Source organism: Sorex fumeus, unplaced genomic scaffold (assembly GCF_029834395.1).
Source record: "Sorex fumeus unplaced genomic scaffold, SorFum_2.1 ptg000043l, whole genome shotgun sequence".
Taxonomy (NCBI): domain Eukaryota; kingdom Metazoa; phylum Chordata; class Mammalia; order Eulipotyphla; family Soricidae; genus Sorex; species Sorex fumeus.
This window is the reverse complement of record NW_026606100.1, coordinates 553,933-579,929: the sequence shown is the minus strand read 5'-3', so window position 1 is coordinate 579,929 and position 25,997 is coordinate 553,933. Positions and strand designations below refer to the sequence as shown.

General features: G+C 40.3%; 1 protein-coding gene across 7 annotated transcripts in view; it reads left to right on the top strand.

Annotated features, from left to right (window-relative positions):
* NRG3 (neuregulin 3) overlaps positions 1-25,997 on the top strand; it is a 1,132,961-nt gene that overhangs the window by 1,090,659 nt on the left and 16,305 nt on the right. For all 7 annotated transcript variants that reach the window (XM_056120548.1, XM_056120547.1, XM_056120544.1 and 4 more), the window contains exons 5-6: positions 7,626-7,728; positions 13,802-13,928. In XM_056120548.1, the coding sequence (XP_055976523.1) occupies positions 7,626-7,728; positions 13,802-13,928 (230 nt within the window). The remainder of the gene's footprint in view (positions 1-7,625; positions 7,729-13,801; positions 13,929-25,997) is intronic.

Here is a 25,997-nt window from a genome sequence, read left to right as displayed (position 1 = left end):
CCTCCTCCACTTTTACCTCTTCCTCCTCCTCTTTCACCTCCTTCACCACCTCTTCCTTCTCTACCTCCTCCTCCTTCACCTCCTCTTCCTCCTTCACCTCCTCTTTCTTTACCTCCTCCTCCTTTACCTCCTCCACCTCCTCCTGCTTCACCTCCTCCTCCCCTTTCACCTCCTCCTCCTTCTCTTCCTCCACCTTCACCTTCACCTCCTCCTTCTTCACCACCTCTTCCTCCTTCACCTCCAACTCCTTTACCTCCTTCATCTCCACCTCCTCCTCCTTCACCTCCTCTTCCTCCTTCACCTCCTCTTTCTTTACCTCCTCCTCCTGCTTCACCTCTTTCACCACCTCCTCCTCCTCTTTCACCTTCTCCACCACCTCCTCCTCTTCTTCCTCCTTCACCGTCTCCTCTGCCTCCTTCACTTCCTCCTTCTCCTCCTCCTTCACCTCCTCCTCCTTTACCATCTCTTGCTCCTGCTTCACCACCTTCACCTCCTCCTCCTCCTCCTCCTCCTCCTCCTCCTCCTCTTTCACCACCTCCTCCTTCACCTCCTCTTCCTTTTTTTCCTCCTCATCCTCCTTGACCTCATTCTCCTGCCCCTCCTCCTCCTCCTCCTCTTCCTCCTTTTTCTCCTCATTGTCCTCCTCCTCCTCCTTTGCTTCCACCTCTTGCTCTTTCTCTTGCTCCCGCTCAGCTTCATTTCCTGTGGGAGGATCCCCAGGGTCACAAACATCCAAAGCCAGGGGAGCCCCCTCTGGCAGATCTGGCTGGTTTCCGCCTCCCTGTGCAGCCCTCCCCTCACCCCGCCCCCACCTCACCCAAAGCTAGCTTCTCCCTCCTGGGGTCCCTGTCACTTACTCTTTGCGTAGGTGCTCACGACTTTGAGCTGAGCTCGGAGATGGAGTTTCTCTTCTGTGATATTTTTCAGAAGTTTCTAAAGGGGAGGGAAGAAGGTGGTGAGTGAGTGAGCAAGGAAGCCTGCTTCAGGTCTTCCTGCTCAACGGTACCGGGTACCGGGCCCCTCTCTCACTTGAAGTCTTTCTACTTCACAATCGCTTTTCATTCGCTGTTGTTCTAACTCTTCCAGGAGCTGCCGCTCCTTTTGGGCAGCTAACTGTTGGTATGCAGCCAGTTGTTGATGAAGATTAGCTGTGCACTGCTGCAGCAATCGAATATATGAGTCTTGCAGAATAAAGAGACTCCTGGCCTCCTGGTTCTTCTTTTGCACCTGCGGGCATGAAGCTGAGAGTAAGGACCGGCAGCAGGGGCAGCCTGAGTCTTAAGCACAGGTGATTGTCACACACAGACTCCCAGGACCAAAGAAACAGCATTTGGGACAGTCTGGTCCCCGCACAGGTCCTCATGGTCTTACTCTCAGGACCTAAGAGATGCCATCCCCCACCCACTCACACCACCATGACCACCACTCAGGCCCTTGCCTCCTTGCCTGCCTCCCACCTCCCAGGAACCTTCCTCCCTGGCTTTAAGCTCCTGAATCTTGGTGGTGTGTGATGAGGTTTAGGCTTCAGCCTGGGGCTCAATCCCTGCTTTGTGCGCCCTTCCCCGCCCCCCCCCCCCCCCCCCCCCATTGTTTGGACTCCTCATTGCTACATACTTCAGCCTTGAGTGTGATTTCCGGGCCAAGCCCTAATTGACATAGAGACCTTCGCATCACCTTTCCCCCTTTCCCTAGTGGGAACTGCCTTGGCTCTCTCTTTTCCTGACCCCCAGCAACACCTCCCCCTTTCAGGCAGGAGCCGCACGCCTGCTGGAGCAGAGCCTACCTTTTCAGCTATTTCTGCAAAAGCTGGCTGTAGAGGTTCCACTTTTTCTCTTGCCGGGTCTTCCAAGTGTTCTCCACTCTGGAAGACCCAAGTGGGTAGGTCAGTTAGCATCTCTCCAGCCCCTTCCCTGAGGGCCTCCGGCCCACCTCTACCCCCATCATCCAAGTAGGGCTCTGGGCCATCTTTACTGGTTCCTGCTTCCTGATGGAGGGGGAAGAGGGAAACAAAAATTCAGAACATCCCAGTCAATTTAGCAGTAGAGAAAAAAATCAAGAACGGACCATGGGGGTAACAAGAGAGACATCCCCACAGTGGGAGTGTAGCCAGCAGCTCGTGCAGATCTGGCAGAGGGCATGGCACCTGTCCTGCCACTTTTCCCATGGAGCAGTATTCTCCATTGCAGCAGTAAAGGTCACACTTCACCCCAGTCCTTAATCTAAAGGGAGCAAAGGGAGCAGAGTGGACAAGGGCCAGGGAAAAGGGAGTCAAACGGAGACCAGGTGTCCAGGGCTGGCCAGTTCCCTTAAAATGGTTCAGGAGAGAAAAAAGGGGCCATTACAAAGATGAACATTGGCTAGTACCACACATGTCCTTGCCTGAAGGGTGACCCTGCTCTATTGTGAGGCTTGGAATGTTGCAGGTGAGAACAGAGGGGCCATTCCAAAGAGGGCAGTTGGCCAGTGCCACTCATGCCCCTGCCTACAGGATTACCCTGTCCCATTACAAGCCTTTTTTTTTTTGCCATAAATCTCTTGAATCAGGCCCATGAAAATGGGGTAGACCCAAATAGGGCTCCATCCAACCACCTAACCTTCTCCATTTTAAGATCTAGAACCAGGCTTCTGAGGAAGGGGCTCGCTTAAACAATGGGGGCTACAGCTAAATGATCATGGCTTGTGGCAGAGAATAGAAACAAGGACCAGGTCCCAGCACCTTTTTCTTACCATTTCCCTGGCTTTAGCCAGGTGTAATTTCATCTCTTTATTCTCACTGATCACCACTGGGGGTGGGGGTTGGGGCCTCATCTCCTTACTCCCGTTGTCCTTGAGGATTTGTCCTCAAGGACGGCGGTGCTGAGAGATGGTGCATCAAGAGGCTGAGGCCACGCATTTATAGAGGGGGCTCATGGGTGTGGTCCAGGTTCTGCAACCCCATTGGCCAGTGAGAATTCCAAACCCCCTGGGATTCCTGGTTCCATGTCCTACAGCCCTGTGCAGAGAACAGGGACATCACAATGGAGGTTGCACCCACTCCTGCTCATGCAACACTTGGGCCTGGGGGAAGCTCCCCATCCCCACCCCAGGAACCCCAGCACTCCCCCTTCCCCAACATGGCTCTCTGAATGGCAAGACAAAGAGTGGGAAAGGAGCGTCCTCAGAGAGAAAGTGTAGGATTCCATACCCTGACCCTTCTTGCCTTGCCAAGTAGTACAGTCCACTACTTTCTCAATCCCAGAAACCATGTCAGAGATTCCTAACCTTAACTCCTGGGCTACATTTCTGCCCTCTCAATATGGGTTTCTAACATTTTCATTCTAACCTCTGCTGAAGAGTGAAACCATTAGAAAGAAAACTGACTGATAGGAGCTTTGCAGGTTTCTGAATCTGAAATATCAGCCCCTCTGTGGGCAGCAAGAATTGTTCTCGTTGCATGATGGTTTTCAAGAGAAGAATCAAGTGGATATTCAAACTGTTAGGGTCTGTGATCTAAGAAACAAGCGCAGCACAAATGTGAAAGTTCAATAGAGCTTTATTTCCTGCCAAGCATAGAGTCCAGATACTGATCGATCAAGTGACCAGGGACTTCTCCCCAGAGAGAAACCGAGACCCTACTTCTCTGAGCCCCTTTTAGACCCCTAACCTGAACTTCCAACTGACCTATTCCCTGTTTGCTAGGACTCCGGGCAATCAGGGAGTTTGTGGCTCTGGATTGGATGCCTTTTCTGGGTCTGTTAATTCAGTGATTTCCATCTCTCCCCTATTGGTCCCCCAAATGCTGAAGTTGGTAGTCATTCCAGCTAGGTGGGCTTAGGTGGGCCCTCTCACAAACATGGGGCTAGCACAGCTCCAAGGACGCAAGTACAAGATTTGCCTACTGAAGGCCTGGATTTGATCCCTAGACCACTCGGTACCCTGAGCATCCCAGAAGCAACCCCTGATCACCCTGCCTGGAGAAGCATCTGAGCACTGTTTGGTGTGAACATTAAGCAAAACAGGTCACTGAAAAAAGGACTGCTTCAGCCCTATGATACAGCAAGAAATAGGAAATCGGTGACCATACATTATGTGCTTATGGGTAGGCTTAAGAACTGTTTTAGCCACTCACCAGCTCTCCAGCTACAATGGATCTTAAGAGAAATCCAACATCTCCTGGGAGCCCTGACCTCCACCCCCACAGCCTGGGAACAATGACATCACATGGAGGCTGCACCCAATCTAGCTGGGCCTGAGGAAGCTCAGCCAACCTCACCCCAGGTTCCCCAGCACTCCTCTTTCCCAACATGGGGGCTCTGAACGCTTGTGGAAGAGTGGGCAAGGAGCATCCTCAGAGAGAAAGTGCATTATCCTATGCCCTGACCCTTCCCTCTATACCCTAGTTCAGTTCTGGACCATAGCTGGTACTGGAATACTGGAAGTGCTTCCTCTCCTCAGACATGTTGTTGGAAAAGTGGGGAAGCAGGTGAAAACTTGATCTATGTAAATTTTGCCCTGCTTGTTCGCTAGTTTGGAATGAACTGAAGTGAATGAACCTAGAACTGATGGTATTTATTGCAACCTATGAACCCCACAAGAGGGTTTGGCTCATCAAAATGCATGTGAAATCTCTTGATTATTAAATTCCTAAACATTATTTTCAACCTGAGGTCTCCAAGCCTACTCGGATTAGGACTGGGCCTTCTCCACCCAGACCCCCTATCTTCCAGTAGGTAGGCATCACACCCACCAGCTGCCGCCAGCACCAGGTTGGTCCCATCAATGGCCAAGACGCAGAGACTATAAAACATAGCTCCCAGAGAACAGCGCAGAGTCTCCTGCCCCCGCGCCTGGGTGTCCTCACCGGGGCCCCTTGGAGGGGGGAGGATTGAGTTTCTCTCCCCCACTCCAGCCCCGAGCAAAGCCCCAGCAGCTGAGGACCTTCGGAGCCAGCCACGGCCATGCTGGGACCACTCTCCACATGTCCGGATGGGCCTCATACATGAAAGAACTCGCAGAGGAACCCAGGCATGCGGGTCCTGGGACTGAGATCTCCAAGCCTATTCGGATTGGGATTGGGCCTTCTCTACCCAGACCCCCCATCTTCCAGTAGGTAGGCGTCACACCCACCAGCTGCCACCAGCGCCAGGTTGGTCCCATCAATGGCCAACACGCAGAGACTATAAAACCCAGCTCCCGGAAGCGCACGGCCACATTCGCGGCTGTGCAACATCTTACTATCTTATTTTTCCTTTGGAGAACCTGGCAGGCTACCAAAAGTATCCTGCCTGCACGGCAGAGTCTGGCAAACTTCCCGTGTCATACGCAATATGCCAAATACCAGTAACAATGATGGGTCTCATTCTCCTAATCCTGAAAGAGTGTTGAAATGGCTCTTTTAAAATCTCAGGGCTGGGAAGAAGGAGACGTTACTGGTGCCTGCTCGAGGCAATCGACAAACAACAGGATGATCGTGATCATGATCATTAATGAGAAAGAAAAATTGATATTATTTTAATATTGTTTTTCTAATTTGGGTTTAAGGTAATGATGTCATCAATTACAATTTGTGCCTCTCACTATCCATTAATTCAAAGATCCTTAGATGGTACAAATCAAAGAACAAAATGTTCAGATAAAAGTTAAAAACTGTACTATATGAATCATTAACTTTAGTGTATATGAGAAACTAATCAAAGTATTTTCTATCTTTTATTGAATTCCAATGGCTCCTTCTCAAACTCCAGTTATATGAAAACCACTTGAAATATTTCTTTTAAACAGATATTTTTATCTAGAAATTTCAAACATGGATCCCTAACTTATTCTTATTCACTTGATATAGATATTTTGACAATTTGTGGTCTACTCAACAGTCCTCAAAATATTTTTTGTGTTTAGATGCATCAGCGTCTGCTTGGAAGTTCATGAAATTCAGACATGTGATACCCAGTTAAGACCTGTTAAGATTGGAGAGGAAAGGGGTGTCCATATGTTCATATGCTTTGTGTTATAAATGGAAATACTTTATTCTGTACTGACTTCCTTTTCTTTTGTGGGAGAGAGGTCACCCAAGCAATGCTCAGGGGAGCCCCAGGTACACTCCAGGCTATACTTAACAAGGAGGACAGAGAGGTCAGGAGATTAGGGCTAGGTCTTAATTATTTTTAGTGCTGCTTGGATGCTACAATGCCGGACCACCAGAGCTCCAAAGCCTCCAGAATTAAATGGAGGGATGACAACTGTGTTGCATGAACTTCTGTATTACTTCTGTAATTACTTCCCTGGCTTCCACCTTCTCTCTCTCTCTCTCTCTCTCTCTCTCTCTCTCTCTCTCTCTCTCTCTCTCTCTCTCTCTCTCTCTTCCCTTTCTCTCTTATGGTTTGGGAGTGACACCCAGAGGTACTTACGGCTTACACCTGGCTCTGTGCTCAAGATCATTCCTGGGAAGCTCAGGGACCATAAGGGATGCTGGGGATGGAACACAGGTTGGTGTGTGCAAAGCAAGTTCCCTACCTACTGTACTATCATTCCTGCCCTATCCAGCTTTCTTTTCCTTATAACATGTATTAAAGATCTGAGAGTAAGGAAGGAAAGAATAAAAAGCATGTTAGAAATTTTAGAAAAATGTATGTATAATCATTAGAAAAATATGAAGTAGCACACTGATGAAATTATTAATCATCATTAGATGTCCACTTAGTCAAAATTATTATTAGGCTATCAGTGTCCATCTCCCCAATTGTATAATCTATTTTCCTGAGTCTAAGCTTGTCAACTTAGATAGGCAAAGAAGTCCACTTACTTGGAATCATACACTGTTACTTTGCCAAATGGACAAAAGGAAAAGAGAGAGGAACATAGTCCTTGAGGGTATTTACAACATAGTGAGTAACAGTGGTCATTAATAATAGGTTTTGTACTTTATAATAAAACGAAAAATGATATGGATAATTGTGAGAGAAAATTCTAGGGTCAATGTTCTAAAATTCTTGATGAGATGGAAGAATTTTTTTTATTAGACATATTGTAGGAAATAAGCAGGGATATAAATGTAGTGGCTGAAAAACTAAATGCTCATTATTGAATTCTTGCTCTGTGTATTATATATAATATGTTGTATCGAGGAAATCACAGGATGAGTGAACAAAGCATTCATGTGACAAACTGAAGTTTTATTAATCGCATCAGTCAATAATAGGTAAATTAATAGAACATTAAAAATTAAGGGTCAATATGGAATATACGGTTGCATCACTTTCATATAAAATATATTGGAAGCCATTACTTGCACAGGAATGGTTTTGTGGACATTATTTTTCCCTTGGTAGATTATTTTGAGTTCCATTCGGTTTGAAAAATATATGTTTCCAGTACATCCTGAAGTCATAAAATTTCTTTTGATAAGACAATTTGTAATTGTTATAGCTCTGTATGAGTTCTGGTTTAGCCATATAGATACAAAAATAAAACTGTTAAAAATTGAATTATCATTAAAATTGAATCAACTTCCTTGCTTTCTGTATTTATGACGAGAAAGAAAAAAGTTGGCCTTGAAAGGCTCCTGCTGCCTCAGAAATACAAGGATGAAGATTGTCTCTACTATGCCCTGCTAACATTCATTTTAATTCTTTTTTTCAAATTCACAGAGAGTGAAGAGATTTATCAGAGGCAGGTGCTGTCAATTTCATGTATCATCTTTGGAATTATCATCGTGGGCATGTTCTGTGCAGCTTTCTACTTCAAGAGCAAGTAAGGTCATTTTTTTCAACTGTTAAGAAGTTACTTCTCAGAGAAAGTCCTTTTTGTTTGTTTGTTTTCAGTGTTTGTTCTAAGCTGAGGGATTTTTATGCAAATGGGTTCATCAAACCTTTACTAATAATTTTGATTCTTCTATAGTCTCTCTAGGGTTTGAACAGCACATGTAGGAAAAAAAATGAGAACTATAGTTTGAATCCATTATTAGCAACTCTAATAATCTGTTTTAGAATAGGTTTTAACTTTGAGAATTACTGAGGAAATATACAGATAAAAACCATATGCTTCATATCAATTTTCCCCCATTATTAATATCTTCTACTAATGTGTCTCATTTGTCACATTTATGAGCTGTGGTTAATAACATTGTGATCAATAATGTGCTAATACAGTATCAATACGGTGTTACTAACCACATTACATACTTTCCAATTATAGTAGTTCTACCAAATATGCTCTTTTTGTTCCAGATCTGCATCCAGGATATCCCATTACACTAATTGTCACATATTCTAGGCAGCTTTTGATAGTTGCTGTAATTGGTGTTCATTTCTCAGTATTTACTCTTCCCTGGGGACATAGGGATTTATATGTGTTGTTTCCCAGTTCTCACACAATGAAATTTTGTGTTATCACTGCAATTTCCAAAGCACATGAAACTTTATCTTAAAATATTAGTTCATCAGACCAATAGTAAGACACTGCGGATGGGTTCTTTGAATTCCCTCGTGAGTCCCTGCCATGTCACAGAGGACTCATTCTAGATGTTGAAACTGTAGAGTACATCAAAGCTGATTATTTCATGGCATTTTTTATTTCTAAGAAAGCCACTTAGCATAGTGGTCAAGATTTTATGTGCACTAGTCACACTAGATTCATATTTTTCAAGTGCCCCTTCCTTGATTTGCATTATAAGACAAGTTACAACTAGACTTTAGCCTCGCTAATATACATCTAAAAATAACTCACTAGATAGACTATGTAAAGAATTAAATAGAATAATACTGAAAAGAGCCCAAAACTATTTAAGAAACTGACTACTCAGTGCAGGTTTGCTATTGTTAAAACCTATGGTTTTGTACACTGAATGGAGAGGCTGTCTAACCGGTTGCAATGCATATGCTGGATCAGGAGAGGGATTATTGTATTCAGCAATTATTAGGGGGGTCTCCTCATAAGCACCATGTAGAGAAAAGAAATCGTCTACTTAATGATCAGCAAATCACTATACAGTAGTAAATCACTTATTCCCAGACCTTAATTTGCAGTTGTACCACAATTAAGTGAGAAATAATTGTGAAAGTCAGAGGAGTGGAGAACAGCTGGGTAACTCAAACTTTCATCTTTAGAACTGTCAGTCCCTCCCTAACTGGAATAGCAAGTAGGTTTTGATCGCAGCATCTCCTCCCAGGACTCAGCCAGGTGTCACAGAAAACGTTCTTCAATGTAAGGTCCATTATAGACTATGTTAGGTCTATTCAGAGGACTAAGCCAGAGGAAAGCACATACCAGGATGCTGTTGCCTTGTTGCCAGTCCAGCTGGAACACATTTTTTAAATTAAAATATAAATAAGTAAATGTAGAAATAATAAAGTTATAAAAAATTGAACTGGACTCAATATTTCTTTTCAGAGACTGAGTGTATTTATTTCTAGCGGTTTCAAGCGTCGTCTCTGGATTTGTCTTTGCCTGAGAGGAATGTCATATTCCAGATAAAGCACCTAATCTGCATTGCTGAAAGCAATGTGAACTTTTGAAAATACCTTGGCACAAGTGTCTTTGTATACATACCTGGAATGCTAATTCTCTCCGAAATCCTTAAAGAGAGCAAAATAGGCAGATCCTACATTACCTTGGATAACTTCATACATACTCTAACGTTGTTTACCTGAGTTTCTAATTTTGTTTTAACTTCATCTTGGAAGTCTACCAAGATTCAGGAATCTTTTGATTATTGATTTCTAAATAAATTCACTTGAATTCTGATCTTATATACTGGAATACATAATTCCCAACCATAAAGAGCAAAAACAAATATTCTTGGTTATTTAGGTTTTATTTTTGCATAATTCCCCAAATTCTGGCATCCTGGTCCTTTCTCCATTCTCTTGTCACTCTTGTATGCCATTATTGACACCAGAAGAAATATTATAAGAGGTGCTAACAGTTTAAAAGCAGGAAACATGATGAGATAGAAATAAGGAGTTCCTATTCGAATTCCAAAAATTTTGTTACTGATTAAATTGAATGCCCCACAATTCAAAAAGGATGCAATACAAAAATTTCACGAGTGATAAACAGATAGTACAAAGTTTATTTTGATAGCAAATAGCCAACAAATGACTCTTCTATTTGGCTAGCTCTGGTTTGATTCCAAGCATCACATTTTGTCCCCTAACACTGCCAAAAGTGATGCCTGAGCATAGAGCCAGAAATAAACTCTGAGCTCAGTTGGGTGTGAACCCCACATTTTTTATTTTCAGTAAACCAAATATTGTCATGAATATTTAATAAAACTGTCCACCAAATAATCAGGTACACATAGCTACTATAAATTCTTGTGGGTTTTCTCCTTACATTTAGCTCATAACAGGTCAGATATCAGAGACTGGCTTATAAGTGTTCTTAATAGAATTTGGGAATGCAAGGCATGTTTAAAGTCTAAAAGTGGATTTATACAGCAGAAAGCAATTGTTTGGGGAGGCAGAGGCTACAAAACTATCATTATCTGAACTAGAGAGGCACAGAAAAATATAGGAGTATCTGGCCACCACTTATGAGCAAGAATATGAATGCAACCTCCCTGACTGTAGGCTCTTAAATGACTGTCTCATTTAAGAGGTTTTAGACAACATATAGAGTATCTTAAGAACATGTAATAGATACTTAGATATGATCCTAAAATTTTCTTCAGCAGTGAAGATGTTAGTCTCCCACTTATTACCATATAGCTGTGATAGGATGCCCCTTTTCAATCACATGCTCTGCAATAACAACTGATTAAGATTCTTATGTGACTCAGAAGGCTTTAATTTCACCCCTGCTTGGGGTACAAGACTCAAGTGTCAGAGTTCTTAATATTTCCTGGGATCTTTGCTGATATTGCATTACATTCCACTTCTCTCTACCCAACCCTGCTTCCCTTCACTTCCACATGTGCTGATCCAGGAACTAGTGAAAACTCCTTTCGACACATTTTGCAAGCATGAGTCTCTGAGTTGGATTCTTGCATTCCTGGAACAAATAGAAAACAAAGAAACAAAAGAAAACAACCTGTGTTCTTTCTTCAACTCCAGTGTCTGCTTCCCGGGCAAGCCAAACATGTAACATTACAAATAATGTCTACTAACAGATTGGTGGTGTCTGCTATTCTACAGTTTATATTTCTTTTCTTGTGGTTGAATTAGGTCAGAGAAACTTAACACTCAATAAATATTAAAAGATTAATTCTGACCTTACTAAGCTAGTAGGGTAGCAGGATGCAATGTCCATATATAGTCTTCCCCAGAACAACTGCTCTCTCTGGAGCAGGCTAATGGTATTGCAAACGGACACTGTTGAATTCCTCTGCTCCCTCTGGTGTAGAAGGAAAGAGCAAATGTGTCTGTTTTTGATAGTGGACGAATGGTACAGAAAGAGACAAACTCTGAAAGGAAAGGGCATTTATCGTAAACCATTAGAGACTGAATAACTGTACTAACTTATTAAATAGACTTAGGAAACAGACTCAGTTTTGATGTGGAGCGATAGCACAGCGGTAGGGCGTTTGCCTTGCACACAGCCAACATGACCGACCGGAGTTCAGTTTCCTCCGCCCCTCTCGGAGAGCCCGGCAAGCTACGGAGCGTATCTCGCCCGCACGGCAGAACCTGGCAAGCTCCCCGTGATGTATTCGATATGCCAAACACAGTAACAACAAAGTCTCCAATGGAGACGTTACTGGGCCTGCTCGAGCAAATCGATGAACAACGGGAGGGCCTTTACCTTTACCTTTCTTTCAAAAGCTAACATTTATCAAGCATTATTTTTTATTTATGTTAAAAATAATAGTTCTACCATTTCCTGTACAAATTCTTAACTTGTTCATTGTATTAATTGGGCTCTTCCTCTGTGCCAGCCACTTTTTATTGCTTCAATATGATTTACTTGTGTGGATCCTCCTGTTCTTTCCTTGCTTAGTGAAACCAGATAGAATTTTGTCCTTGTGGCCATAATGTGTGTCTTAAAATGTTGCTATGATAGATTTATGTTTTTGAAACAGGTTACAGATGACCTGTTTGGAAGTAAATAGATTATTACAACAACTGAATCAAAGCTATGAAGAGTCTTAAAGATAAAAGCCCCACATATAGTTGAAAAGATAAAAAGTATTTAAGAAACAGAACCACTTCACATTAAGGGTGAAAATCCAGATATCCTAATGATCCACAGTCTCCAAATTTTACAGAAAATACTGTGACTTGTTCGTGAGAAAGGCAGTTAATGTTATATTTTCTCTTATCTCATTGTAATTCATTCATAGCATCTGCTCAGAGTACTGAGTTTTAACATAAGGAAGAGAGAGAGGTGAGAATAAATATATCATATATGCGCTCACCTTAATTTACACAATATCTGTGGACTCTTATAATTCACTTTTCTGTTTTGTTTGGGGGCCAAACCTGGTGGTCCTCAGTGCTTATTTCTCACTGCACTCAGGGATCACCCCTGGCAGACTCAGGGGGCCATATGAGATTTGAAGCCAGGTCAGCCACATGCAAGGCAAGTACCCTACTTGCTCTATCACTCTAGCCCTCTTATAAATCACCTTTATGGAAAGGAAACTAAAGCTCAAATAAATTGTGGAACAAATCATTTGGAAGCCATAAAATTGTAACCAGTGAATAGCAGGTCTGGGATTCAAATCTTATCCTCTCTAATTGAGTTCATTTCTTCTGTAAAGTGGCACCTGTCTATAGAAACATGACAGGGATGTTAATTCTCCACTAGAGGCTGTATTCTCACAGCGACCTGAGGGAAAAGGCAAAGTTTAGGGGAGAGGAAGGTAAAGTTTTTGTGTATGAGTATGTATATGGGTATTTACTAAGTCTTCTGTTTTACAACCGTAGATGATGGTTGTAAAGCTCTTCGGAGAGAATAGTTTATAAGACAGCAATGTTATACATCATATTATATAGCAACTGAATGACTCAGACAAAATTCATTCCATACCTGTGGGAAGGAACACTTTTCTGGGAATAAAACAAAATTGAGTCTTTCTACTAAATGCTACAGGAGTAAGGACACATAGCTTGAAGTAAGGACAAATGAGTGTTTTTTGAAAGTGCAGACTATAAAGCTGGATTCAAATTCAGTTCCAACACTTAACTAGTTTTGTGACTTTGAACAAATTTTTGAAGTTCTCTGTGCTAAATACCTCCTCACATAAAGGATTAGAAAATCATGACCTCATCACACAGAATTGTAAATGTAAATGAGTCAGTACATGTAAAGCTCTTAAAATAATAATTGGTACTTGGTAGGAGGTTTTTAAAAGTTAAGTGTTTTTCTGATTTGCAAAGCAGGAATAAAAGTCTTTGTATTCAGTATGAGTGTTTTCTAAACTACAAAGGATAAAATGTACCTATTTTTCTAACATATGTGCTAGACAGCAATCAATCTACATGTACAAGTATAAATGTAACTTTTTACATAATAGGTTATTTCTGACTGCCAGGCCCATGTTTCAAAGTTCACTGGTCACTTCTCCAGAATTTTTCTAGATCTTGGCAGCTGCACATTCAGGATTATGGAGCTCTTGCATATATAGATGCCAAGGCAATGCATTATATTTTTTCTACTTTTGGAATGGCACTGGGTGTGAAGCCCAGGATGATGCTGCATAATAGCTGTCTATTTCTATGTTGGAACTATTTCTTGGTAGAAAGTGAGGGAAGAGTTCTTTGTTAACTGAGTTTATTTTGCTCCAGCAAATGACAAATATAGACATTGGGAATGGTGAAACTCAAAAAATAAGAATAGAATAAATTTATATAAGTACTTATACTTTTTTTGTTTAAACCTACAGGAAACAAGCTAAGAAAATTCAAGAGCAGTTGAAAGAACCTCAATGTGGTAAAAGTTACAGTCTTAAAGCATCCAATACAATGGGAAAGTCAGAGAACTTGATGAAGAATCATGTCCAGCTGCAAAATGTAAGTTATATATGCATTAATGTCCTTCCTCAGCTCACTTCAGTGCTTCATGAAAAGAGTTGATAGGGAGTTTTGTCAGAAATTGTGTTGGGTACCAGAGATGCAATGTTTCCTACCATAGGGATTCCTATGCCTAATATGAAATTCAAAGACTAGAATCAGAAGGATGATGTGGACTGAGAAGTTGCATCTGAGATTGGAAAAGAAGAGATCAACAGGAATCTGCCTCATAACATAGTTAGACTTTTGGAGAACATTAACGGTTCACTGAATAGTCAAAGAAAAATAGACAAGGGTCTAGAACAAACAGGGAGAATGCAGGTGATCTATGTTCAGAGCACTTCAGGATCAGGGACTTGAGGAACTCAAAGTTGTTAGTTCTATATTCAGTATTTCCTAACACTAGACCTCAAATAGATACATGAAATCAAAGTCAAATAAACACTTTTGACCTCAAATTTTTTTCAAAAGTTGTTTTATTTATCTGATATATATATATATATATATATATATATACATAAAAATGAAATAAAAGTAAAGTAAAGTAAAGGCCCTCCCGTTGATTATCGATTTGCTCGAGCGGGCCCAGTAACGTCTCCATTGGAGACTTTGTTGTTACTGTGTCTGGCATATCGAATACGTCACGGGGAGCTTGCCAGGCTCTGCCGTGCGGGCGAGATACTCTCGGTAGCTTGCCGGGCTCCCCGAGAGGGGCGGAGGAATCAAACTCGGGTCGGCCATGTTGGCTGCTTGCAAGGCAAATGCCCTACCGCTGTGCTATCGCTTCTGGTATCCGGTATCCGGTAAAAATGAAATAGAAGAAAGTAAAACATTGATTTACTCACTTCAGGGTAGCAGTTAATTCTTTCCTCAACACAAGATTTCACACCCTGATTCTGAGACTTGAAACAAAGACATAAAGTTCATAGTATAAACTAAGTATTTTAGTACAATAAGCAATCATGCAGGACAGATGCATACCCCTCCAAATGTGTAAACATCTTGGAATTTATACATCATTTGTGATTCTAAGAAATCATTCCTCAAAAAATTCACCATTATGTTGTGCATAACAGATGTGTTTAGATGCTTAATATGGAATTCTTACATCAGAATTTCTTTTCAAAAAAGTTTTGTTAAACTTTTATTCATGAACATGTGTAGGGACTATTTTCTTTTCCTGAAATATAATACGCCTGCTAATGAATTCAGTGACTATTTTCCCATCATCATGAAACTACCTAGTGAAGAAAGACTATTTCCTTAGAAATTTACCTGTCAAAAATAAAACCATAAACTAAAGTGGTAAGGGCAGACTTTAGCCTGTAGCACATTGTTTCATTATAGAAGAAAGTACAATATGAACTGGACTCAACTTCAATTTGTACAGAGGGGACTGGGCTTTTTTAAAGGCAGAATCTTGTGGATATTGGGGGGGGGTGCAGCAGGGACTTCACAGAATCAGAAAAATTGTAAGAGTTGTCAGCTGAAACTGTCAACAAACATTGTGCCTATTAGTTGGAAGTTGTGCTACTCCGAATTATTTTGTTTGTGTGTTTGGTTTGGGGACACACTTGGTAGTGTTCAGGGTTTACTCTCTTAGTTTTAGCTCTGTGCTCAGGGACCCTCCTGGTGGGGTTCAGGGAATCATATGAGGTGCCAGGGATGGAACCCAGCTCGTCCATGTGCAGGGTAAATGCCCTAACAATGTCCTATCTCTCTGAACCACTGGATCCTTTAGTGCTACATTGACTGGAAGACATTGGTCTTAACCCTCCTAAAGTTCACATTTAAACAAATAGCTTTCATTTTTTTTTAATTTCACTTATTTTAGTATAGTTTTTTTTTTTAAGATGGTTACAATAGTGTCAAGTATTTGGTATTGACATATCTAGTTACTGCTCTCCAACACCATCAAAGACCCCATGACTTCCTACCTCTGCCCCTATGTCACTTTTATTCCACCTCTTTATTCTTCCCCCGGGCTGGAGCAATAGCACAGTTGGTAGGGAGTTTGCCTTATATGTGGCTGACACAGCTGACCCGAGTTCGATTCCTCAGCCCCTCTGGGAGAGCCCTGCAAGCTACCGAGAGTATCTCGCCTGCATGGCAAAGCCTGGCAAGCTACCCATGACGTATTCGATATGCCTAAAACAGTAACAAGTCTCACAATGTTACTGGGCCCGCTCGAGCAAATCGATGAAAAACGGGAGGACAGTGACAGTGACTCTCCCCCATTTCCTTCTTCTTCTGTTTGGTAATTGTTTTTTGTTTGTTTGTTTTTTAATTATAGTCTTTCATCCTATTCACTACTAAAGCAAATTGTTTAGGTTGGGTTTAGCTTGGGTTTTCCTTTCACCATTCAATTGTTTGCAATTTTGAGATAAACTACATGAAAGAAACTACTAGCAGTAAGGGTTCCACTGTTGCAAGACCTTTGGTTATATATGATTTTATATCCTTTTTCTTCCCTTTCCTCCTCTCCAGTTCACACCATCCTATTATTTCCTATGTTGAACATGCAAAGATAGGATAGATATATCAGTGTGGGATCAGAAAGTTTATTCCCTCAAGATAAGAATTAGATGTGGTACAGGGTATTGTATTAAACTCACTTTTAGATAAAGAGAATATATATTCTGGATAATTATTTCTCTGAGTAATTATGTCTCTGAGTTTTGGTTGGTAAATTGAGCTAACATTTTTCAAGGAATTGTCAGTCTGAAGAGATTCATATAAATTAGGAATTCAGGCAGAATTAGATATAATGAAAGCATTTAAGGACTCTGAACATAAAGTGCAAAGTGCATAAGAAAAAAATGAATGTATGTATCTCTTATTTTTTGTGCACTGTCAGCATAGACTCAAGGAAGTACTTGAGTGAGTCTCTTTAAGAAGACTAAACAGGGATGAACAAATTGTTTTCCCAAAGATGGGTCTCAGTTTTAGTGTTTTAGAGCCATGCAGGGGCTAGAGACATAAAACAGGGGCTGAGGTGGTTGCCTTGCACACAGAGAACATGAATACTATCGCTGGCTCTACATACATTCCCCTAATCTCTGAAAGGAGTGATCTCTGGGCACAGAGCCAGGAGTAAACCCTAAGTACCTCTAAGTGTGGCCCAAACACCAAAAAAAAAAAAAAGAAAAGAAAAGAAAAAATAATAAATCCTCCATAGCTTTGCTATACCTTTCTCAATGTTTCTTTTGTTAAGTTAATAGGAAGAAATGGTATTTTATTTGCATGTATTTATTTGATAACAGAATATTACCTCTGGGCACCAATTTCTCATTAGATTTTCTCTTTGGTAAATTATGTGTCAGATCTCTTGCTCATAATTTTATTATAAGAATTCAATAACAATTTCACTGCAATTTTTCATGCCATACATTATGTAAGAAATGCTAGTGGAGAATAAATATAAATAATCTACTAAAATAGCACTAAAATTTTGAAGAACATTTATTTTCCTCAATGCCATGCTTAAACTGCATAAGGAGAATTATGCAGGGCATCTGTACAGTTGGAGGTCAGGTAACATAAATGGATTCAAGGAAATCACCAATCGGGTGTGTGACTAAGAATTTCTACATGCATGTTGAAGTAAAGTACATTGCCACTCCTTGAGGAAAGAACTTTTTCTTTTCTAAGTCTTAATTAATTTTTTTCTTCTGATCAGAACTATGAGAAAATAACAATTGATTGGTAATAGTTAAAAAGATAAATAATAAGGATAGTGATAGTACATACCATTTACCGGATACACACATAGGATAAACCAAATAATGTAAATGGAGGGTTCTATCTATTCCTCAAGATCAGCTATTTAGTTTATATCACAACAAACAGAGACCAGAACTGAGGCACAAATACTAAGAAAAAAATAATTTCTGTCAGACAGCTAGAGTGTTTGAGAACCAAATCCTTGAGCATAAAACTCAGTGATCCTTAATGGGGTGATTTTTTGTTGTAGGAAACTTTAAATGAAACCTAGAAACATTTTGTGTTTTATAGTTAGGAGGACTGTAGCGACAGCACAGCGGATAGGGCATTTCCCTTGCATGTGACTGACCTAGGTTCGATTCCTCTGTCCCTCTCGGAGAGCCTGGCAAACTACTGAGAGTATCACACCTGCATGGCAGGGCCTGGCAAGCTCCCCGTGCCATATTCGATATGCCAAAGACAGTAACAACAAGTCTCACAATGGAGACGTTACTGGTGCCCGCTCGAGCAAATCAAATGAACAATGGGATGACAGTGGGCAGTGCTACAGTGCATAGTTAGGGAGGGAAGTGCTGTAAGTATCTAGTGAGCACAGCTAACGATGTTGCTAGGAATCCAGGAATGCACAGAAAAATCTACCCTCAATAGAGAAGCAGTCTTCAAGGTCAGGAGTGGTGAGGAGGTCCAGAGTTCATACATAAATTGTAGGGCCAAAGAGCTTGTGCGGGGATTAAGCGTTTTGCCTTATATACATCTGACTCTGATTTGATCCCTGATTCTGCATATGGTACCCCTTCCCTATAGCACTACCAGAAGTGATCCCTGAGAACACAGCCAGTAGAAATCCCCTGCACTGCTAAATATGACCCGCCCTTTGCAAAACAAAATATTTTCAATGACCCTCCCAAATTGCAATATGTGGCCATCAGGAATTTGAACTTTGAGCATGAGAATCTGTCAACAGCCTTTCCACTGTGACATTTATTTTTGCTACATGGAAGGTGTACACTTTGTCCAGGTTTACTACAATCCTTGGAAAGGAGAATTACCTTCCATATTAGGCATGTATGTCTTTGTTTTATCTTGAAACTCAGGTTAACTACTTGAAATTCTTGACAAATTGCAGTGTTCAACAAATGAATTGTCTGTGCCTGACATTCCCTTAAGTTCATTAAACATTCATAGGTAAGAGTTTCAGTGTACAGCCATTTAACAAGATGTGAAACACCTAGTCCAGTGAAGCAACACAATACGCAAGAAACACTTGACTCAGAGACTGCAGTACTAGCCCTGGTGATGCTTTAAAATCAGCTAACCCCTCACAGTGCTTTACCAGTGAAACCTTTGTGACTCAAAACATAAACTGACCTCATGTTCTGCATCCTCTTGAGAGCAGCATGTAGAAGTTATCATCTCAGATCTAATCAAGGAAGTGAAAGCTCTGACTTTATTCAGAAATCAGAAAAATGAGTCATCAAAAGAAGTTATTAATCTCTCTTAAAATCAAGGGTAAATACATCAAAGTGAAAAGCAAGTCAAAAATATTATATAAGATTTTCAATAGTTATTTTAGGGAAAATGTGTATATGGGTACAATATTTAAGAAAAAGTTTGAAAGATGATATTTGTGTGCAATGGAGATAGACAACAATTGAATGATTAACACCTTTAATAACTGGCAAAGGGATTCAGAGATTCAGGCAAAATGACTATCCTGACTAACAAGCAGGGCCCCTAACACTACTCCTGCAGTGTCTCAGTTTCCAGTTTTTAGTTTTGAATTCTTTGCATTAGAATCACATGCAGACCCACTTTAAAACGTGTCATAGCCTTTCACTTTCATTACTTGTAAATGCTTGTAAGTCAGACCACCACCAAAGAAGTATATGACACAGCTGGGAGCAACACAGAAAGACAAAACATTTAAAATTATTGAGAAATATCATCCCTTCCACTTCAATGCCTGGGGTTTCAGGCCAGGTGAATATCAACTCTGTCAATACTGCTTTCCAACACCAACACTACTTTCATTTAACCTTCTGACTCCTGCTGAGTAGATGTGGCAGACCTGAAATCAAAATTGTTCTCCTTCCAACGTAGGTCTACTTCATTTGACTGGTCTATTGATTTCAGTGTGCCACTAATGATGTGTTAGGAGCACGGCATGAGACAGTGCAAACAATAGTGAACATCTTCCGCACCCCAGAATATCCTTGCAAGAAAGAAACTTCCTCATGAAGCAACAACCAAAGCCTAAAGTGGGCGTTTGAAAGGAAATCACTTTGGTTACTTTTGAAGGGACCGGTGAATGTACTGTGGTATCTCCTTATTCAGAATAAAATGACTTTTTTCCCCCACAATATCAAAGGCGATGTCAACAAAATATGTGCACATGTATAAAGTTGATATCTGTGTGAATGTAAAGAAAAAACACAGAATCAATTGAAAGATATGACATTATAGAGGATGTTAGTAGGGAGGACCACATTAGGCAGATGGACTAAACACTGAAACATCACTGTAACAGAACCAATGGATACAATTGTGCCAACCTCATCTCCTTTTAGGAATGGAACTGCATAAATTTTGGATAGAATGGTAATACATTCATCATAGAACATAAAATGTCCAAAGACTACAATCCTGGCCAGTCATACTACCTTTAAAGAAGCTTTATATAAACAAACAATTGAGTGTTTGAGGGCATCAGCTAAGCCCCCCAGAAAAATATAAGGGATTCTAAATTCTTCCTTTTGTCTTTAACTTTTTTTCTCTTCCTTTATGTTGATCTACATATTCGTGATTTTATTATTAGTTTCTACTCTTTATTCTTTGCTTTGTGAATTTTTTTTCTTTTAAAATGTCACATTTGTAAAGTATATTTTCTTTCCCCCTCCCTCCCTTTGCAGCCGTGGGCCTTGGACACTACACCTTGCAGTGCTCACGGCTTACTCCTAGTCCTTGCACTCATAGCACCTGGAGGTGCTTGGGGATAATGTGTGATGCTAGGGACCAAGCCAGAGTTGGCCGGGTGCAAGGGAAGCATCTTAACCCCTGAACTATATATCCCTGGCCAAGCATTCTCACATATACTACATTCATTGTTCCCATATGAATTGTACACACACATTTTTATGCACATATTCGGGCTGGAGTGGTAGCACAGCGGTAGGGCGTTTGCCTTGCATGCAGCCAGCCCAGCTGAGCCTGGTTTGATTCCTCCGCCCCTCTCGGAGAGCCCAGCAAGCTACCGAGAGTATCTCGCCCGCACGGTAAAGCCTGGCAAGCTACCCGTGATTTATTCAATATGCCAAACACAGTAACAACAAGTCTCAAAATGGAGATGTTACTGGGGCCAGCTTGAGCAAATCGACAAATTGATGAACAACAGGACAGTGCTACATTCTTTAGTAAGTTACAAAATATTTTGTGTGTATGTGTATCTATGGGCTGGAGTTATAGCACAGTGGGTAGAATGTTTACTTTGCACATGGCCGACCAGGCTGACCCAAGTTCGATCCCTCCACCTATGATTAGTCCTACCCTCTCAGAGAGCCCGGCAAGCTACTGAGTGATGTATTCAATGTGCCAAACACAGTAACAACAGGTCTCACAATGTTACTGAGCCCAATTGAGCAATTTGATGAACACTGGCAGGACAGTAACAGTGACAGTGTGTCTATAATCTAGACAATATTTTTACATAGCAAGAATTCATTCAGCTTCAAATTTACTTAGAAAAGCATTTCTCTCTACCCTACCTCCACTGATAGTCTTTTATCTGTTTGCATTCTTTCCTGGGGCCTCCAGACTTTTTGATGGTAGGGGGAATTGGGCCACACCTAGAGGTGCTCAGGTATTATTTCTGGCTCTATGCTCAAGGAAACTCCTGGCAATGTTTGGGGGACAGTAAGGTGAAGAGGATCTAATTGGATTGACTGTGCGTGGCAAGTGCCTTAATCCTTGTTCTGTGTTTCCAGCTTAATGCTTGTTTTAAAATGCCACTTATTTTGTTTATATACACATATTTCTTTAATATGTAAGGACTATTAAATTTAGTCATTTCCCCTTGTGTAAATGTTGGTAATTTGAATCTTTGAAGAGAGCGGTCCATTTCATATAGTTTATCAAATTTGAGAGCATAGAGTTATGTACAGCATTCTGTCTTTTCATGTCTAAGGAAATAGAATATGGTTATTCTTCCAGTTCCCCGTTGGGTATTGTATACTCCCTCTTCTTTTCCTAGGTTAGACTCACTTGAGATTAATGAATATTATTTATCTTTTTTAAATAGCTTTGTTCTTGTTGATTTCTCTGTTCTTTGTGTTTTCAATTTCATCAATTTCTTCTCTAATTTTCATTATTTCTTTTCTGCTTTTTTTAGGTATGAATTACTCTTCTTTACTAGTGTAGTAGAATGTTAATTTAGATTATAGATTTTAAACATATCTTCTTTTCAAATATAACAATGTTAGAAGTCATTTCATATCTTACCTCCCACAATTGATAAACCATAATCAATTTAGTTTAAATTTATTTTGCTACTTTCATTGATTTTTATAAGCACATTGTTTAATCTCTACCTAGTTTTTGATTTTCTGAGTGTCATTGTTATGGACTTCTAATTTAATACTAATTTGGTGTAATGAGTATGTTTTATATGATTTGTGTTGCTTATTATTTGTGTTTTCTTTAAAGTTTTTATTTTAATTTTCTTTCTTTTTGTTCTGTTTTGGACCATACTCCATGTACTTTAGGACTGACTCCTGGTTCTGTGCTCAGGAATCACTTTTGGCATTGTTCTGAGAATCATATGCACTTCTGGGGATGAAAACCAGGTCCAATTCATGCAAAACAAATGCCCGGCCTATTGCACTATCTCCTTGGCCCTAGCTTTTTCATTTCTTATGCCTATTCTATAGGGAAGATGAGATTTTGATAAGTTCCTTGTGAGACAAAAAGGCTATGTGATCTGTGTTTTTGTTGAAGAATTGTTTTATGAACATCAATTGACTCTAGTTTGAAAAAGAGTGACATTTAGATCAACTACATCCTTATTGACATTCCTTGTTGATTTTCCATATTGATATCCTTCCTAATCAAACTGCCAATTAATGAATGTCGAACTCTCCAACTATTGAAGTGAATTTCTCTGTTTCTCTTTGCAGTTCCATCAGTTTGTAATATGTTAACACTGTATTGTTAGCTAAATAGACATTTTCTTTCTTTCTTGAAGAACTGATCCTTTAATTTTCAGGCACGTTACAGTTTACTCATTATTTTTATCCCAAATATATTTCCTTACTTTCTATGTCACTCCAGTGTTTTTATATTAGTTATTAGTATAATATGACTTTTTCTACTGCTACTTTTATCATGTCTCTTTATATTAATGTTTTTTGTATGTAAGATTTCTTGTAAACTACATGTAGTTAAACATTTGGTGTTTTATTTTTTCTTAGTATCTTTTTTATAGCTATATTTATAGTATTCATATATATATAAAGCATTAATACACTTAAATTAATAGCTGCCATATTTACAACTACTTCTATTCCTTGCACTTAAATTTTGTTTATTTTATTCTATTCTACTGCATACTTTTCTGATTTTAATAATTTGCCATGATTTTATTTTCTCTCCTCTTTTGTTATATATATCAGAGTTGTTTTGTTTTGTATTTTTGGCATACCCAGGTGTACTCAGGGTTTAATTCCTGTCTCTGTGTTTAGAGATCACTCCTGACAGGGCTCAGGAAACCATATGTGCAACTGGGATAGAACCTGAGTTGGCCATATGCAAGGCATGTGCCTAAGCAACTCAGCTCTCTCTCTGGCCCTAAATTTCTTTTCCATAATTTTTATTGGTTTCTCAGAAATTTTCAATATGCATTAAAACTATTCTGGTCCACTTTCCAATAGCACTCAATAAATCCATGACTAGTACAAAGTACAAATACTCTCCATTTCCCTACAAAATTTTTGACTAAATTTTATATGTAAAGTAACCTGTGTACTGTAACACAATGTATTGTTACTTTGAACACTTTTTATTTTGTCTAATAAAGATAAGGAAAATAAAATAATTTAATTTAGCTCTATTGTGTCTCTGACACTTTGCTTTTTTTTTCTGTATACCTGAGATTTGTATTGATATTATTTTGTTCCTCCCTAAAAATATTACTTAAAAAGTTTTGGCAGGCATGTCTGATGTTGATGAGTTTTGTACTTTTTCTTTATTTCAGAAAGTATTTATTTGTCCCCGCCAAACCGGGTTCTATTCCTCCGCCCCTCTCCGAGAGCCTGGCAAGCTACTGAGGGTATCTTGCCCATGTGGCAAAGCCTGGAAAGCTACCCGTGACGTATTCAATATGCCAAACACAGTAACAGTAAGTCTCAAAATGGAGACGTTACTGGGCCCTGGTCGAGCAAATCAATGAACAATGGGAGGACAGTGTTTGTTTGTTTTGTGTGTTACTTTCAAAAACTACTTTCACTGGAAATAAGTTTCAACCTTGGTGTTTTGCTTTTATGTTTTCTTTCAAGATTTTTGACAAGATTGCCACTAAATGCCTCTCTTGCAAAACACAGTACCCAAAAGAAGAGAGAGAGAACAAGGGGTAATACCCTGCCACAGAGGCAGGATGGGACGGGGGGATGGGGGGTGGGGGGATGCTGGGACCCGTGGTGATGGATGACGGACACTGGTGGAGGAATGGGCACTTGATCATGGTATAACTGAAACCCAAGCACAAAATTTGTAAGTCTATAACTGTACCTCATGGTGTTTCACTAATAAAAAAAGAAAAAAAGAAAAAATAAATAAGGTAAAGGTAAAGGTAAAGGCCCTCCCGTTGACCGTCGATTTGCTCGAGCGGGCCCAGTAACGTCTCCATTGGAGACTTTGTTGTTACTGTGTCTGGCATATCAAATACTCTCGGTAGCTTGCCGGGCTCTCCGAGAGGGGCGGAGGAATCGAACTCGGGTTGACCATGTTGGCCGCGTGTAAGGCGAACGCGCTACTCCGCCCCTCTCAGAGAGCCCGGCAAGCTACCGAGAGTATTTGATATGCCAGACACAGTAACAACAAAGTCTCCAATGGAGACGTTACTGGGCCCGCTCGAGCAAAAAATAAATACATGAAAAAAAAAATATAGTGATAGGATGAATACAGTGATGAACTCTAATTGCAGACCTAAATAGATTTACAAAAGTGAATCAGTGAAGGAGTATTAAAGGCAACAATTCCAAATCAAAGAACAGCTGTTTGGAGACCATTTAAATTTGCCTGAAAAATGCTCTAAACTTAGCATCTTCTTTTGCTCTACCTGTATCCTCAGACAAATCTGTTTTTCAAAATATCTTTATTTATTGTATTGTTCTGTATTTCCAAATAAACCATTGTTGGAAATGTCAAAAAAAGATTTTTGATATCTTGATCTCCCCAATATATTGCTTATTCACTTTGTTTTATTCTAGATTTTCTCCCAAATTTCACTGAGCTTTTGTCTTTTTTTCCCTTTTAACTAAAAAAATGCAGTCTGGATATAATTTGCTATGCTATTGATCTATTTTCATTTTACTGAAATTTGTTGTGGTGTTTAGTTTTCTATATCTATGGCTTATCTGTATTAGAAATTTCTCAGTCATTGTTATATTAATCTTAACACAGGCTTAGTTTTTCCTTCTGTTACCATGATGGTAGGGCTCCACTCCCTCTTGAGAGCCTGCCACCGGATATGTCCCCAAAATACACTGTCTACACTGTCCTCCCGTTGTTCATCGATTTTGCTTGAGCGGGCCCAGTAGCGTCTCCATTGTGAGACTTCTTGTTACTGTGTTTGGCATATTGAATACTCTTGGTAGCTTGCCAGGCTCTCCGAGAAGGGCAGAGGAATTGAACCGAGCTCGGCCGGGCTGGCTGCGTGCAAGGCAAACGCCCTACCGCTGTGCTATCACTCCAGCCCCTGTGCTATCACTCCAGCCCTGGCCCACCCCAAAATAAAAACCAAAAAATGATGATGAGTTGAAAAAACTTTATTAGCAGTAATTTGGCAAGCTGGAAGATGATGAACTCATCAAAGGAAACACCTTATCTTTGTTTTGTTCTTCTCAGTCACAGGAAGCTTTTTATTTTTTTTTTAAGGAAAAGAGAACAGTGAAGCTCACTTTCTTTTTTTTTTTTAAATAAATATTTTATTTGGAGCTGGAGCAATAGCACAGCGGTAGGGCGATTGCCTTGTACGCAGCCAACATGACCGACCGGAGTTCGATTCCTCCTCCCCTCTCTGAGAGTCCGGCAAGCTACCGAGAGTATCTCGCCCACACAGCAGAGCCTGGCAAGCCA